The sequence below is a fragment of the Ochotona princeps genome, chromosome 3 (assembly GCF_030435755.1).
Source record: "Ochotona princeps isolate mOchPri1 chromosome 3, mOchPri1.hap1, whole genome shotgun sequence".
Taxonomy (NCBI): domain Eukaryota; kingdom Metazoa; phylum Chordata; class Mammalia; order Lagomorpha; family Ochotonidae; genus Ochotona; species Ochotona princeps.
Window position 1 is genome coordinate 6809907 of NC_080834.1, and position 17306 is coordinate 6827212.

At 42.1% G+C, this 17306-nt stretch overlaps 1 protein-coding gene across 1 annotated transcript; it reads right to left on the reverse strand.

Moving 5' to 3' along the window:
- Positions 1 to 6445: 6445 nt before the first annotated feature.
- LOC101517446 (phospholipid scramblase 1-like) lies at positions 6446 to 16696 on the reverse strand. Its single transcript, XM_058661159.1, has 6 exons — positions 16527 to 16696; positions 15443 to 15485; positions 14875 to 15095; positions 14600 to 14761; positions 9156 to 9317; positions 6446 to 6519 (listed from the first exon to the last, which is right to left on the reverse strand). Exons 1-6 carry the CDS (start codon positions 16581 to 16583, stop codon positions 6463 to 6465), a joined length of 702 nt encoding a protein of 233 aa, XP_058517142.1. The 5' UTR covers positions 16584 to 16696; the 3' UTR covers positions 6446 to 6462.
- Positions 16697 to 17306: the final 610 nt, after the last annotated feature.

Consider the following 17306-nt stretch of genomic DNA (forward strand, 5'->3'; position numbering starts at 1 on the left):
TTGAGTATTTGGAGCCAGCCATGCACCTGCAACATCTGGGTATAATTCCTAGTAGATGGCTTTGGCCCAGCCTGGCCTGGGCCACTGCTGCTGTCTGGGGTGTGGAACAACATCGAAGAGCTGTTCATCACTCATTCGCTCTGTCTTCACTGCCTTCAATTAAATCCTTCAAAAGGAAAGAAAATGCCAGAAATCCAAGCACAAAAAAATGTGTTTGATTTCTTCTGCCTTTTAGCTGAAAATTTCAGTTAGACCACGCTATGTAAAGATCTTTACTAATCTTACAAAGGTCAGTTTCATTGGGATGGCAATGGTATAGAGGAGATTTCAGTGGTTGACATATTAAAAGTGAAGGAAATGAGCCCAGCACAGTAGCCAAGTGGCTAAAGTCCTTGTCTTGGGAGGCACCAGGATCTTATATGAGCACCGGTTCCACAGCTCCCTGCTTGTGGCCTGGGAAAGCAGTTGAGGATGGACCAAAGCCTTGGGACCCTGCACCTGCGTGGGAGACCCGGATGAAGCTCCTGGATCCTGGTTTTGGATTGGCTCAGTTCTGGTTGTTGCTGCCAGTTGAGAAATGATTCATTGATCGAAATACCTTTCTTTCTGTCTCTCCTCCTCTCTGTATATGTGACTTTCCAATAAGCATAAATCTTTCATTAAAAAAAAAGTGAAGGAATGAGTAGCAGATGCTGAGCTTAGAATTTTCTTGAAGTCAGTACAATTTCTGCTTAAGCAAGCTTACTCAAAAGTGAACATCAAAAATCACCAAAACCCCAAGAGGGGATCAATTCATTACAAGCCTGTTGAACTAAACATTTGTAAACTGAAAACGAGCCGTTCTGGAGGTAACATGAGCAAAACAAAAGAAGAAATGCTTCAAGAAAGTTGAAAAGAAATTCAAAGATAGTTAACCTGAGAGTCTAACACTTAGCTACGAAATATGTTCGTTACAGATTCTCCCCTAGACCTTTTTTTTAAGGATGTATTTATTTAATTATTTTTATTGGAAAGGTGGATATACAGAGGAGGAGAGACAGAGAGGAAGATCTTCCCTCCAATGATTCACTCCCCAAGCGGCCACAATGGCTGGTGCTGTGCCGATCCGAAGCCAGGAGGTTATCACAGGTCTCCAACGCGGGTGCAGGGTCCCAAGGCTATGGACCATCCTCGACTGCTTTCCCAGGCCACAAGCAGGGAGCTGGATGGGAAGCAGGGCCGCTGGGATTAGAACCGGCGCCCATATGGGATTCTGGCGCATGCAAGGCGAGGACTTTAACCACCACATTATCACACCGGGCCCTCCCCTAGACTCTTAACCAATGGAACATTTCAGCACATAGGTCTGTGGAAAGAATCGGGTTGTGACAGGTTGGCCACCACAATGCTGGAGGCCGAGAAGACGTTCAAGGCATTGTGGGAAAACTGGAGAGTCAAAGCCATCCATTTAGTCCTAATAGTGATGCCCGTGAACAGGAGAGCTGCCGGATAGGTAGAGTCTCCTGCCTAAGGGCCTGAACACACAAGTGCTAATATCTGATGGCAGGGTTGACGGATGTCAGCTTCAAGAAGAGAGAAATGTGTCTTTCCTCCATTTTGTCTTATTCAGGGTTTCAATAAATCGAATGACGCGACAGAGACACGCTTTGGTGACACATTAACCCACTGATTAAGTGCTACTCTCTTCCCAAAACACCTTCCCAGTCTATAAGACAGGAAAAATCGAAATATTATTTCTATACTCATAAACTATTCACTACTCACTCTGTACATTAAACATTTCTAAATTGATTATCAACCAAGTATGCTATAACTAAACTGAATTTTTTTTTTATTGGAACGTCAGATTTAGAGAGACAAGGAGACACACAGTGAAAGATCTTCCATCCAATGATTCACTCCCCAAGTGGCTGCAGCAGCCAGAGCTGGGCTTACCCAAAATCAGGAGCCTGGAGCTTTTTCCAGGTTTCTCACACAGGTGCAGGTCCCAAGGCTTTGGGCCGTCCTCCACTGCTTTCCCAGGCCACAAGCAGGGAGCTGGATGGGAAGCAGGGCAGCCAGGACAAGAAGCAGTGCCTATAGGATCATGGTGCATGCAAGGTGAGGACTTTAGCCACTAGGCTACTGCTCCAGGCACTAAACTGAATCCTGATACCTGGTGTTTGAATTAGATCTGACAGGAAGCAGGCCCAGAACAGGAAGCAGGCTCCTGGCTACAGATGTTGCCCGTCACCTACTCATACACTTCACCAATTATATCTACAGCAATTCAACTCAGTCCATTTCCCCTCCTGCGAAGCTTGGGACTTGACAGTGAATGTTCCAATCTTCCATAACATTAGCTGCTCTAGCAGCCACCTCCCACCCAAAGGCTATCTTTGAATAGACCAATTTTCCTTATACATGTATTTAACCAAGTGGATAGAAAAATAGTTGAAGAAGCTGTGCCTGCACTGGATATATGTAGACATTTCCTAGCCATCGTTCTTTAAAAAACAAAAACATTTCCATAGTTTGCAATGCAGCAGCTATTCTAGAAAATCAAGAGCAGACATATAATAGATAAGGGTGTTGGAAAATAATTGAAAATGGAATTAAAAGAAATGGTAATTAACTCCAAAAATTTAAAATGCATCCATATGAGATCTTAACATGTTCATATGGGAAATTCAAATTCTAGGAAAACCATGCATAGATTTCAGTACATTACTGCACCACAAACACACACACACACCCACACACACCCTTAACCTTAAATTCCATTTTCCTCAAATATTTTAAAATAACTTCTAAGATACAATCCTAAGATTCAGCTTAATTTTCCAAAATATCTTATGAGAATGCAAGGAAACATTCAGACTTTTCTTAATAAAAAATAGAAATGGGGGCTGGCATTGTGGTTCAGCAGGCTAATCCTGCACCCCGTGGTGCGAGCATCCCAGATGGGAGTTGGTTCATGTCCCAGCTACTCTGTTCACTAACCAGGTCCCTGCTAACAGCCTGGGAAAGCAGTGTGAGTTGGCTGAAGTCCCTGGGACCCTGCACGTGTGTGGGAGACCCGGGGGAAGCTCCTGGGGCCTGGCTTGGAATCAAGCTCGGCTTTGGCTATTGTGATCATTCAGGGAGTGAACTAGCAGATGCAAGATCTTCTCTCTCTCTCCTTCTCTCCATAGATTTGCCTTTTAAATAAAAATACATGGATCTTTATTTTGAAACAATGCGAGTAAACAGCCAGCTGAAGAGATGCGAAGGATTAATCGATTAATCACTTGCAAGCTATTTCTGAGTGTATTACTCTCTAGTCATCTACACAGTTCACAGTCTGGAAGCTCTGCATTCCACAGGAGGTATCTATCTATCTATCTATGTTTAGCTCTATCTATGTAGATATATAGATAAAGCTAGGGATAGGTATATAGGTATAATATTATATATGCCACTGGCCCTGGCATGATGACTCAATGGTCAAATCCTCACCTTGCAAAGTGCCGGAATCCCATAGGGCACTGATTCTTGTCCCATCCAGCTCCCTGCTTATGCCTGGGAAAGCAATGGAGGATGGCCAACAGCCTTGGGACCCTGCACCTGTGTGGGAGATCCCGAACAAGCTCCTGGCTCCCGCCTTTGGATCAGCTCAGCTCTGGCCACTGTGGCCATCTGGGGAGAATTAGCAGATAGAGAATCTTTCTCTGTCTCTCCATGTATCTGATCTGCATTTCCAATAAAAATAAACCTTAAAAAAATACTACATAGAAATGTTCTTTGTTTTCATAAAAGCCTTTATTTTTATTAGAAAGCAGATTTACACAGAAAAGGAGAGACCGAGAGAAAGATCCTCCATCTGCTGCTTCACTCCTGAAACAGCACAAGGGCCAGAGCTGTGCCTGTCTGAGGACAGGAGCCAGGAGCTTCTTCTGGGTCTCCCATGTGGGCTCGGGCTATCCTCTACTGCTTTTCCAGCCAGCAGTGGAGCAGCCGGGACACAAACCAGCACCCACTTGAGCTGCAGGCACTTGGAGGTGGAGGATTAGCCAGTTGAAAGTTGAGCTAATGTGCAGACCCTCTGCTTTGGGGATTGATCATGTGTTTGTTGTGTGGACACGCCTGCTTAAGTCACTGGCCATTCCTGATCATCTCAACTGTAAGTTTGTTTCTAGTCTCTGGAGCTTCAGAGTTGACACTGCAAATCCCAACTTTCGAAAAACACCAGCTCTTTTATAATCACCTCCCACTCTGATGCTATCAGCAAACGAACCAAGACTCTCAATTGTTCTATTAGAACAATAGATGCTCCAATTATCCAGGAACAGTCAAGGGATGGTGAAGCCCTAGGTCAGGAGCTGGGTTCAAGGACTAAGAAAAATGGTGCACTTTCCTGCTCTATTGTTCAGCAAGTTGCATGATTTGGGGGAGTTAGACGGAGAACTAGGGGCAGAGGTTAAATATGTGTCTTGATTATATCTCTCTGATAAAGTTTCATGTGGAAACAATGTCTGCACATCCATTTTTGTGTCTGTTTCCTTTGTTCATACTGATACATACAATGAGCCATGGATTAAATGTTTACGCTTCTGATGCATGAACGTTTGCTTAATCAGGCCAAAGTCCAGAAAACATTACAAAAATTACCTGTAGGGTCAGCAGTACCTCTGTGTCTAACCATGATTGTAAATACGTCATATGTAAACCTAACTGGAGTCCCATGTCGGTAATGTAGACTCATGCATACAAGTCTCAGTTACAGCTTATCTTGCCTCATTTTTACATGACCACATATCAGGAAGGGTGATTGAAAACAAAAATCGTTATTCCTAATTTGTACCAAAGGGATCAATGGAATCAACATTGAAAACAAATGGTAACGTGCTAGTCATGTATCATAATGTTGTTAGAAATCAACTCTGCTTTCATCAGGAAACTACCCGTAGTGACCTGGGGAAGGGTAGGGGTCGGGAAGGGATCAGGAGCTAATGGGCGGCACCCAAGCCGTGCATCAGGCGCACCCCAACAGCTCCCGCGCCTGCATATGCACCCTTCCTCATGGAGCTGATGCTCACTCTCCTGAACGTTCCAGAAGTCATGGCACCTTCCCGGAGATGATGTGTGCTGAAACTTTACCCCGAATCCTGTCAGCTCAGGCTCTTCAGTCGAGCGGAGCTCTGAGGACCACCCCTATTCTGTGAATGGGTAACTGTACCCGGGTAGGGTTTTCCTCTCTCTCGAAGTTTCTTGCGCTTATGTCTGAGAGTGTGCTGTCCTGTCTTGTAAAAATCCTGCACTTCAGCTTACATCTACATACATATCTGGGTTATGGCCTTACACATGGCAGAACAGGAACCTGGACAAATTCTAGATGAGTCTCTCCACTCTGAGCTCAGGAAGGACTCTATCCCTCTGACTTAATTGGGACATCCTCATCATCATAGCAATTATAGTTCAGCATTTTATCTGCATTTTTGTAAAAGTAGATATTTGTAATTGTGAATTAATTCTAGTTAGGTCTTTTGTGGGGTAGAACATTAACTGAATTCATCTGCAAACTGACATTTCGATTTATATCAGAGCAGGCATTTCATTTCTTTCTTTGGTAATTTGTGGGGTGTGGTTATCTCAGGGCAATTGGCTGCCAGGAAAAGCCTCCGGCTAAGTGCAGTGTACATGCCACAGCTGTACCCAGAAAAGCAAATTAGTTCCATGGAAAAGCCTCCCGGCCCACGTGGCTAGTGACCAGCACACACTCCGCCTCTGGCTGCTCTCTGCTTGCCAACTGTTCATTAAGTCTAGCTCTGCTTCCTCTACGTTACCACTTTAGTAGATTCTTTCACCTGCAGGGAGGCCAGTCTCAATTCGCCACTTCTTGTATCTACTTAAAGTGGAAAACAGGACCCGGCAGCATGGCCTAGCGGCTAAAGTCCTCGCCTTGAATGCGCCGGGATCCCATATGGGCGCCGGTTCTAATCCTGGCAGCTCCACTTCCCACCCAGCTCCCTGCTTGTGGCCTGGGAAAGCAGTCGAGGACGGACCAAAGCATTGGGACCCTGCACCCGCGTGGGAGACCCAAAAGAGGTTCCTGGTTCCCGGCATCGGATCGGCGCAGCACTCACTTGGGGAGTGAATCATTGGATGGAAGATCTTCCTTTCTGTCTCTCCTCCTCTCTGTATATCTGACTTTGTAATACAATAAATAAATCTTAAAAACAAAATAAAGTGGAAAATAAGATTTTATAGTTTATGGTAGTTTTTTTTGCTATATGTAAATGCAAAAAGGCCCATTTTTTTTCTCATAAATTCACAGTAAATATTATTCTAAGGTAAAGAAAAAATTACAATTAAGTGATATAATCAGCTCCATGATTAGAAATGCAAACATATACAGCTGGGGCTACAGGCATCCCGTTTTAATTCACAGTATTAGAGCGTACCACTGCATACACAGACACCACGGAGACCTCCATTCTGCTGCTACCATACTCCTATTATTGGCTCCAGGCCGGCACAGTTTTCGAAAAACATGAAATCCTAGACACAAAACAAAAATACAGAAATGTTTTCAAGCAACACACGGATAAACTATCAGACAGTGAACTGCTAAGCGATACAATGACCCAAGAAACTAATAGTAGCTAAATCCTGCAAATATCCATGACTACATTGAGTTCTATCTTCACGCTTTGCATTTTAATAGAAACTAAATTCTAACGGTTTATTCACCAGAACAAATTAAATGAATCTTCCACTAATGCCTTTCACTATCACCTCTTTACATGGCCTCTGAACTCATTTTCATGCATTCCTCTTCAACTTAGTGTAGATCCTTTGGAACCAGGAAACTTTTCTTGTAACTCAAGTTCTTTCTACAACTCCAGGTTTTCTCAAGTGATGCTGGTCAACTTTGAGTTACAATGCCAAACAGTGTCGGTTCCAACTGGTATTATTCTGTCACTATCTAACACACACTCTGCCCTATAATTACATTAAATCTTACGAATTTTCTTTGGCTCACACATATTCTTTTATCTCATCAATAGAAACAATCTTTAAGTCTTGCCTGTAGAATTGTGACAGAGTGGGTTAATTTGCCACTTGCAACACTGGCATCCAAAACTGGAATCCTGGTTTGGGTCCTGGGTTCTCTGCTTCCGGTTGAGCTTCCTACTATTGATTCTGGGAAGCTAGTAGAATATGGCTTAAGTACTTGGGCTCCGGCACCCACGTGGAAGACCAGGATGCCATTTCCAGCTCGTGGCATCCACATGGCCGAGAACTGGCTATCGGTTCAGGGAGTGAACCAACTGATACATAATTCTCTCTGTCTAACCCCCTCTCTTTCTGCTCTACCACCTTTCGAAAAATAGCTATTTTGAGAAGACTACAATTACTTTAATTTGCAAACCAATGAATTATATGATTTTCAATGTCTTAACCAATCATTGCCTAATAATAATTTTGTCATTCCTTCTGATTTCCTATAAATCCAAATAATCCAGATAGATTTCTTTCCCCTAAATACACCGTATCTTTCACATACCCTGACTGTTTAGTTTCCTCAAAGTTAAAATTTAATTTGGGGGTTAAAAGAATACTTAATGCTAGAAATGTTTGCAATGCAACTATAGATGCCCAATAGTAATTCCAAAATGTTATAGAAAATAGAATGAAAAGAGAGTCACTATGGGCAAAAATTCTCAAAACCCATGTATACAAGGTATCTTCAAAAAGTCCATGAAAATGTGGCTTATAAAAATCATGGGGCTATATTTCAAATACTTTTGATATTTAGTGGCTAGGCTGCGGCGCCCGTTCCTGCGTTTTTTTCAATAATAGTATCACATAAAATACTTTAATAATGCTTTCATATTGTTCAAATTTCCCTGAAAGTCTCCTATATTTATCTTGCTTTGTTCAAACTGATATCCAAGAGACACAGATTACATCAGTTGGTATCTCTAAACTTTCTTTCTCATTACTTTACATTTATCTTTTATTTGCCACATACTAGTTAAATTTTTTTTTTTTTTGCCATGTGATTATGTTTAAGACAACTTTGTAGGCCTGGCATGGTACCCTAGTGAGAAGGTCTGGGCTTCTGGCTTCGGGTGGGCTCGGCTCCTGCCATTGTGGCTGTGTGGGAATTGAATCAGGGCGGAAGATCTTTCTCTCTGTCTCTCCTTCTCTCTGTATATGTGCCATTCCAATAAAAATAAATACATTAAAAAAAAAAACCTTTGTACTTATTTATTTTACATTCTGTGTGGGAGTTATGGAGAGTCAGAGGAATTTGGCATTTTCTGGTATTCTCCCAATGCTCCCTGTAGCCAAGACAGGGCCAGGACAAAGTCAGGAGGCCAAAACTGAATCCGCGTCTCTAAGTATGAGCTAGTGACTCCCACAGCTGAGTGAACACCTGTTCCCTCCCTAAGTGCGTAGCAGCAGGACACTGGATCGGAAACAGAGTCTCTGGAAATGAAGCCAGCTACTCTGGAACGGAATGTACGCAACCACGTAAGCCATTGTTCCAAGTGCTGTGGCTTGCTCTGTCTTCTGTTTTATTTTGTTTTGATAAGTACATTCTGCATTCCATTTTTAAAATAGAATACACGGGCTTGGCAGCGTGGCCTAGTGGCTAAGGTCCTTGCCTTGATCCCATATGGCCGCTGGTTCTAATCCTGGCAGCTCCACTTCCTCTCTATCTCTCCTCCTCTCAGTATATCTGACTTTGTAATAAAAATAAAACAAATCTTAAAAAAAAAAAAAAAATAGAATACACACTGAAATCATCTAAATGCTATAAATAGATGTTTAAAATATCCCACTTGGGAATATCTGCTTTGGCAGATTTGGCTACTTTCCAAGAACACAAAACTTTTTAAAAGAAAAACTTGGAGGAAACGACCTCTCCTTAACACACAATGGTTTTTTGTTTTTTGCATAGGGTGTTTTTTTTTTTCCATCTAAAAATGCATAGAACCATTCAGCCAAAACTGTGTTCCCTTACATTCATGTCTGAATCTCATGGGATTTCAGATCTAGTATTCAGTATGAATGTGTTGAAACTTAAAACACGTAAGACCGTTTTAAAGAAACAGCTTACTCGGAAATTTCAGAAAGTTTTGCGAGAAGGCATAGCTAGCCAAGGTTAGTAAGAATGGACTCACGACGAGGAGGCAGGCGCCGAGCAGCACAGCTTTCAGCTTCACATCAAGGTCCAAAGGGAAGTGGATCTCATAGCTGTCGGCGTCGGTTAGCATTTCCTTCATGCACCCACTCCACTGCTTGGAAATCCTGCCAATCACACTTGCTTCATCAAGACTTTTAATCTAGATTGCAAAAAAAGTCTTTCAAACGTTTGCTGGAAAATCTACAGCAAAACTATATAATCTTTTTCAGTAGAATGAAACAATATTGAGCGAAAATTGTAGATCAGACCTTACTATGAACGTATTACCCTCATTCATACACTCAGGCTCCTATATCTACCTATAGGAGCATGAAAATATCATATTATAATATTTTATTTCTCATTAAAATTCATCCTAATAAATCACTTGAGTTATCAAGACAGAATGCAGACACAGGACAGAAGTATGAAAAATGTATTTGATGATACAATGAGAAGTTACAAAGCAGGATATTCAACCTAATTTCCATTTGATTTCTGCTCCTATTTGACAGTTCTGCCTCAGGACAATCCAAGGCCGGCAGAACAAACTGCATGGGTTCGGGTCAGACCACAGGAGATACGCAGGGGGCAGGTGGAGGCTGAACACAGCCCACACTGAGCCAGTTCTTCACACGAAGAGCTGTGGAAAGGAGTGTCCGCACAGGTGAGCACGGTACCATGTTTGTAAGCAATATGCTTTGAAGCCCTGGCATCAGGTTTGCACCGGTGGGGAGACTGTCATTTCATACGGGTCCGAATTGATGGGATCTTAAAATTCTGAAACGGATTTCTACTATGAAGCTGTGAGCGCATGAATTACCAGCCGCTACTCGTTTCATTCTCCCTCCCACAATGGCCTGGAGTTTCTCCTGCTGATTGGTAATTTGGCTTAGCCATATGAGCTTTTGGACAATGGAGTGACAGGAGGATTTCCTGAAACATGCCTATGTGCTTTAGTCTGTCTATACTTTCCAGGCATGGTCCATGAAAATACCATGATCCAATCAGGTTCCCCTGCGACAACCCAGAACAGAGAGGCGAGGGTCAGAGCCGAGGCCCGTGTACAAGGTGGCACAGAAATATCTGAACACATGAATGAGCTTGAGTATTGTGTGCATATCTTAAAATAGACACAAATTTTATTACATTTGGAGCTTTATTCAAAGGCTTTTTTACCATGTAAAAAAGAAGTTAAAATAAAAGGTGTTTTGCTTCTGAGGTTTTTGGCTAAGGTCAAGTAGAATAAAGGTGTAAGAGTTACAACACAGAAAATAAACAAAGTACCTGCAGCAATGGCTGTTTTAGACTGCATGGCCTAAGGCTGTGTTCTTCCTTTTCCCTTTGTGAAAATATTTATGAAATTACTTGAGGACAACCAGTGCTTTTGTTTGTGTATCTGTTTTCCATTCAACTATGTAGTAGAATTTGTGCCTTTTTGCCTGTATGTAAGTAGAATCTGTATGTTTTGAAAGAAAAACCTTAACATCTTTAAATTGTGAAATGCTTTATAGATGAAAATTATAGATGACATCTTAGTATCCACAATAAATTAAGTACTCTAAAGAATTTGAATGTAAATATTACCACATCTCCTTACTTATTTCTGTAGGGAGAAATGAAAAATTCACCAAAATTTTGGCAAAAAGAAACTCCATGGTTCTTAACAGCAAGGGTAAAACAGAATAATCAGAATTAAAAGCAATCAAGAAGGGAGAATTTTTAGTTAAAGTCTATCTATGACTTTAAAAACAACAAATGCTTTTAATAAGAAAGTTAACTTGTAGAAGTAAAAATCGATATATTAAAATAAGATCTTTCAATCCATAAATTAAGTCACAATAATTGTTGATACTATTCTAATTCTATTCTTTACCAGCAAACATAAATACAAAAATCTGAAAAATGAAATGACATGCAGAGTATAGGCACAATCCAAATAATATAGCATAGTGAAATGTAGCACAAATTTTATCAATGATGACAAAGTATTTTGTTTATTTAATAATAAAACATATATATTAAGTTTAGGTTGCATGCAGCATGCAAAGGCTTCATGAATAAGCAATTAATCCTGATAACAAGTTTGTGAGACATGGTGTCATTGTGTTTAGTTTCTCTGAAATAGACAATGAAACAGAGAACTTTAAAAGCTTGCCCATTAGAACACAAGGAGGATATTGGAAGAATGTGTTTCAAAACCAGCATTCTGGTTCTAGCTTCTATCTCTTGATTATCTCCTGATGGTTTTTCTTTTTACTAAGTATTACATACTGAAAAAAATTAAGTCAGAATCAGCAAAACTGATCAATAGAACGTATTAAATTTTTTATTGCATTCATACGTGTATCTGTGTGTGCATGCATTTGCATGATATAAACAGTCTAGTAACGCAGGCTTACATACTAGTCTCTTAAAGCACAAATGCCTGGTGCAGTAGCCTAGTGGTTAAACCCTCACTTTGCATGCACCAAGATGCCATACGGGCCCCGGGTCACGTCCTGGCTGCTCCACTTGCCATCCAGCTCCCTACTTCTGTCCTGGGGAAGCAGTAGAGAACAGCCGAAAGTTTGAGGACCCTACACCTGTATGGGAGACCCCAAAGAAGCTCCTGACTCATGGCTTCAGACTGGATCAGCTCCAGTCATTGCTGCCACTTGGGCAACCAGTGGATGAAGATCTTTCTCTGTCTCTCTCTTTGTAAAATCTGCCTCTCCAATAAAAAATTAAAAGGACACAGTCAAACTATCTCTGTGATGCAATTCATTTTACAAAGCTACAAGAAATAATTAAATATTTACAAAGTAATGGCTGTGAATAGACAGTGTAAAGAGGAAATATGAAGCATCCAGATTCAAGAGTGAGGACATTGCATATTAAGCAAGAACACTTCTTCCGCTCGCCTCCCTCTCCTTTGCTCTACTCAGATTTCTTCACTGAGTTGGCTTAGTCTAAATTATGAATCGGTGTGTGTGTTTCTTCCACCCCTCCCCCACACTTTGTCTTTTTTTTTTAACTCCACACTGTTTGCACTTTCTGAATTAAGTCTGCTCAATCCTTGGCTGGTTTCCACTCACCGTATTATCACATCTTTCTTGCTTTCTCTTTTAATATGTATCCACTTATTTGACCCAGAGAGAGTTTGAAAAAATGAAGAGTGGTTTATTCAGCCTCTAATGGCTCTTCAAATTTCTCTCTTCCCTGAACTGACTTTCCTCAATGAATCCTCCTTTCATCTGTGTCCAATTTCCACTCCAGCCTTTCCAATGAATGTTCTGGTTCAGAGGTTCTGCTTGGCTTCACTTCAAACCTTCCCATTAATGTTTTTTTTTTTTAAACATTTATTCATTTTATTACAGTCAGATATACAGAGAGGAGGAGAGACAGAGAGGAAGATCTTCCGTCCCATGATTCACTCCCCAAGTGAGCCGCAATGGGCCGGTGCGCGCCGATCCGAAGCCGGGAACCAGGAACCTCTTTCGGGTCTCCCACGTGGGTGCAGGGTTCCAATGCACTGGGCCGTCCTCGACTGCTTTCACAGGCCACAAGCAGGGAGCTGGATGGGAAGTGGAGCTGCAGGGAGTAGAACCAGTGCCCATATGGGATCCCGGGGCGTTGAAGGCGAGGACTTTAGCCGCTAGGCCACGCTGCCGGGCCCTTCCCATTAATGTTTACAACATCCTATAATTGGGGCCTTTTGCCTCTTTAATATTAATTTTTTGAATGATTTTTTTTTGAATAATTTTTCTGAAATATTGACTATTTTCTGGGTGAACTACTTACTAATTACATAATTTTTGAATTGTCCCACATGGAGATGGAAGATTTTTATGTAGAAACGGAGGATACCTTCTGTTATCAATCTTTTTCTGATGGTTGTTATAATTAATCCCTGATCTCTATCACCACTCTGGATTAAGCCTGCTGTGAACCAAACAGTGGTATGAACTTGGACTTTAAACTTATCAACGGGATTGGACGATGACATCAATTTCATGTCCTTTTATTTTTTTCCTTATCAAGATTTCTGATAGGTGAACAGAACACAAGGATGATTGGAGAAAAACACTGACTGTGGCTGTGACAGTCAAGTGAGTGAGTAATGGGCCAGCAGTTTTGAACACTGTAGATGCCCTGGGCAAAGGGACGATTCATGAAACCACCAACTCACCCACAACCTGAAACTTGTATTTCTGGAATTTTCCATTTAGCATTTTCAGACTTCAAATTATCAATGAATGGTGATTTTACTTTCTTTTCTTTTCTTTTCCTTTTTTAAAGATGTACTTTTTGTTGCAAAGTCAGATATACAGAGAGGAGGAGAACAGAGAGGAAGATCTTTTTTCCGCTGTTTCATTCCCCAAGCCACTGCAACAGCTGGTGCTGTGCCTATACAAATCCAGGAGCCAGGAACCTCTTTCAGGTCTCCCACGCAGGTGCAGGGTCCCAAAACTTTTGGCTGTCCTCAACTACTCTCCCAGGCCACAAGCAGGGAGCTGGATGGGAAACAGGGCCGCTGGGATTAGAACCAGAGTCTTTATGGAATCCTGACACATGCAAGACGAGGACTGAGCTACCGCGTCGGGAATCACATTCAATTTCTTTAATCTATCTTTAATTGGGCATTTTGTAGAACTCACGTCAGAACTTCTAAAACGGCTTACAGCACTAGCAACCTGTATATCAGAATCAACAGATCCATAAGCTGGCGATCAGACTTAGATAACAATGTTTGCGTTCCATGGAAATGGATAATACAATAGCATGATCATGTCAAGGCTAAGTCCTAGAGCTTTTGCTTGTTTGTTTTTGTAACCCTGACAGCAGAGCTCATGGCCAGTCACCAGGGGAAGTCCTACCCCAAACTCCTTCCTTCCTTCCTCCCTCCCTCCCTCCCTCTCGCCCTTCTTTCCTTTCCTTTCTTCCTTTCATTCGCGTTCTCTTTATTTACTATAGATGCTGGGTCATCCGTGAGCCAGGGGTTGATCCGAGTCCTCCCCAGCGTTACAAGGATTCAACCATGAGGAGCCGCGACCAACCGTCCCCCAGGCACCAGCAGGCAGCTAGCCTCCGAGTAGGGCCAGGATTACACCAAGGCGTTACAGCAGGATTTTTAACTGTTTTAATGTTGTTTCATCTACTTCCTTCATGGCTACATCTTTTCACTGATTACACAGCTGTGTTTCTCTTGATTACACTCACCATAATAAACACTGATCTTTGACCAGGGCAATAGCCACAGTCTGCCCAAATACGAGTGCACTGTCTCCCTCCTAAAATATTGCTATACGATAGTTATTAATGGTTAACTTTGATTTGAACACAGTATCCTCCTCTTGAAACATTTTTGTATATTTGATAATGTACGATTATTCTATATGACTGCCCTGAAAACATGTGTTTCTGTTAAGGACTGTCCAAAAACAGCAGAACATGACTTACGTGAAAATCAACATCTCCACCACAGTTGCACACAAAAAACGGACCACAAATTTTCAGCACATCCTCTTTCTTCTCATTTTGAATTTTAAACTTGGGCAGAAACGGGTGCCAGATCTGAGCGACATAACCAATTGGTACACCACGCGGAGCTTGGATTTGTATCTACAAAGGGAACAGAATACGCATCGATGAAATCATGATCTAAGTGCCTGGTCGATAGGAAAGCGAAGGGCGCAGAGCCCCTGGAAACGCCGCCCTGGTAACCCGGCACTGACCTTCTGCAGGCAGCAGGGGCTGCAACAACAGGTACATTTCAGGGGTCTCTCCATGGTTATCACTTCCTGGCCCATATGATCAAGAATCCTCATTGTGAAAGGTCGAAGCGCATCCCAGCAATTTCGGCTACAACACTCAGAGTCTTCCACTGCCAGGAAAACCTTCTGACCAAGGCGGTTCTTGATTTCATATCTGTTTTTACTTTGAAAATCCGTTAAGGCTTCAAGACAAAACACGAAGAAAAGCTGATCACACATAACGAGTGAAACCAATTCATGCGCTCACTTGGGGAGTGAATCATCGGACGGAAGATCTTCCTCTCTGTCTCTCCTCCTCTCTGTATATCTGACTTTGTAATAAAATAAAATAAAAAAAAAAATAGCGATTTCTCATGAGCAGCTTTAAAGTTCATTACTGACACTGCTCGTACTTTCATTATTGTGAAGAGTTTATAAAGAACTTAATTTAACCTTCTCACATGGTTAATCATGATATATTTAGGGTAGTTAATACACCTTTACCTCCAAAAACTTTTTTAGAAATAAGATGCTTACAATGAATGCATACCTTCCACGATGCTAACTTCTTGATGAACCAGTACCTGATCAATCTGCCAAGAAAAACAGAATAAAACTGTAAGTGTACATCAAAAGAATATTTCCTACATCAGGAATATTAAAATTTACATTTATAAAACGTAATTAATTCTTATTAATACTATTACTACTTTATAGTGTGTTACCATTTAGTGTTAAAACTAAAAGATGATTGTCCAAAAATGATAAAATACTTACTGAAAGTCTTCACTAAAACAGCACAAGTTGAGTCAAATAAAATTGACTTACATATGAGTACAATAGTGTTTGTTTTGAAGGCTAGAGAAATGTTGTTTTTTTTTGTTTTTCCAATTTGCCTCAGCTGTAGGCAGCTGCATAGGCTGCCTTGTCATAAGGCGAGCATCACAGTTAGGAAAAAAGTGGCCAGGGTCTGTGGGTATTCTGGGTCTGGAGAATGACCGATTGGTGTTAAGTATACCAGTGTGCCAGCATCACTGCCTATTCTTTATTTGGAAAAGAGGGATCGGCGAGCATGAGTCAGGGTTGGCGGTGGGGGAGGATGGGCATATGACCAAGCAGCACTCTGTCATGTCTGTGAGCTGTGGCTGGGGCCTGGTCAGGCTGAGCTAAGGCACAGCACCCATGGGAGTACATGAGAGCCAGGTGGGATGCAGGATGGGATTAGCTAGGCTGCAGCACAGGCTGGCACCCAAAAATGTCCTGGGCTGAGGGCTGGGCCTGGTCGCTCCGATGGCACCTGCTGGTGTATATGATGACCAGGCCTGTGGTGGGCTGGGCTGGGATAGGATGGAGTATCTGTCAGCCTGTGTAGAAGACTGGGCTCGACTATGGATCAAATCTGAAGCCACCCCAGACAAGGTTTCTTGGGGGACTCCGCCCCAGACTGCTGGATTCACATCCTGGCCACAGGGAAAGTCACAAGATATTTGGTCTGACCTTGCAAAACATATATCGAAACTAGGCCTCCTCTGTTGTCAATGCCTATGCAGTGGACAGAATGCCCATCTAAGCCAACAGAGAAAGTTGAGTACCTCGTCACCTAGCTCTATGGCTTTGCATGTATTTGAAGTTACCTGCATCAAATACTCCAATCCAGCTGGGCAGTTCAGTGGGCGTGCTGGGGCTTGCATCCACTGGACCTCGGTAACTGCCCCAGGCTGAATATATCTTGGCTGAACTTGGACAGGAATGGTGTCTGGCCCAGCCGCTGGGTAGTCAGTTGGGGGAACTGGGGAACTGTACTGAGACACTGGATAGCCGGTCTTGGGATCTGGAGACTGAGTTTGGGCGGCGGGGTAGTCCACATGTGTTGGAGATCCTAAATCAGGAACAAATGAAATAATGTGTAACTATACAGAAAGTGTCCCCAATCAACGTTTAGGATTACAAACTAACTTCACGGGTCATTAAACCTGTACCTGGGGGGAAAAAAGATATATTTTATCTTCCAAAAGTTATTTCAATAGAAGTTCTGCCTCATAGTCACTTGTGTTCTGAAGGTGTTAGACTGAGAATGGATATGGCTCACAGACTCTTTCTTTAACAGTTAAAAACTCAGATGAAAAATATATCCAAGTCAATTAATTCCATGGTGATGTAAATTTTTGCTGATGGTATGTTGGAGCTTTTAATTGACTGGGATGATACTCTGCTGGCTCTGTCTTCAGACCAGAGAGTGTATACCTAAGAAGCTGTTGAACTTGACTGGACAATAAGATGCTGGACTCTATGTTTGGTATATGCTTGCAATGGGGGAATCTCAACTGAACTTGAACTGTGGTTATGCAACAAGGTGGAGGAATCCACCATGGTGGGAGGGTTTGGGGAGGGGTGGGGAGAATCCCAGTACCTAT

Coding starts and splice junctions, on each gene's coding strand:
- LOC101517446 (XM_058661159.1), bottom strand. CDS start 16,583: ATGCAAGCCCCAGCACGCCCACTGAACTGCCCAGCTGGATTGGAGTAT. Junction 14,762..14,874: donor GCCCCTGCTGCCTGCAGAAG/GTCAGTGCCGGG, acceptor TTCCCTTTGTAG/ATACAAATCCAAGCTCCGCG. Junction 9,318..14,599: donor GTGGAGATGTTGATTTTCAC/GTAAGTCATGTT, acceptor TTTGCAATCTAG/ATTAAAAGTCTTGATGAAGC.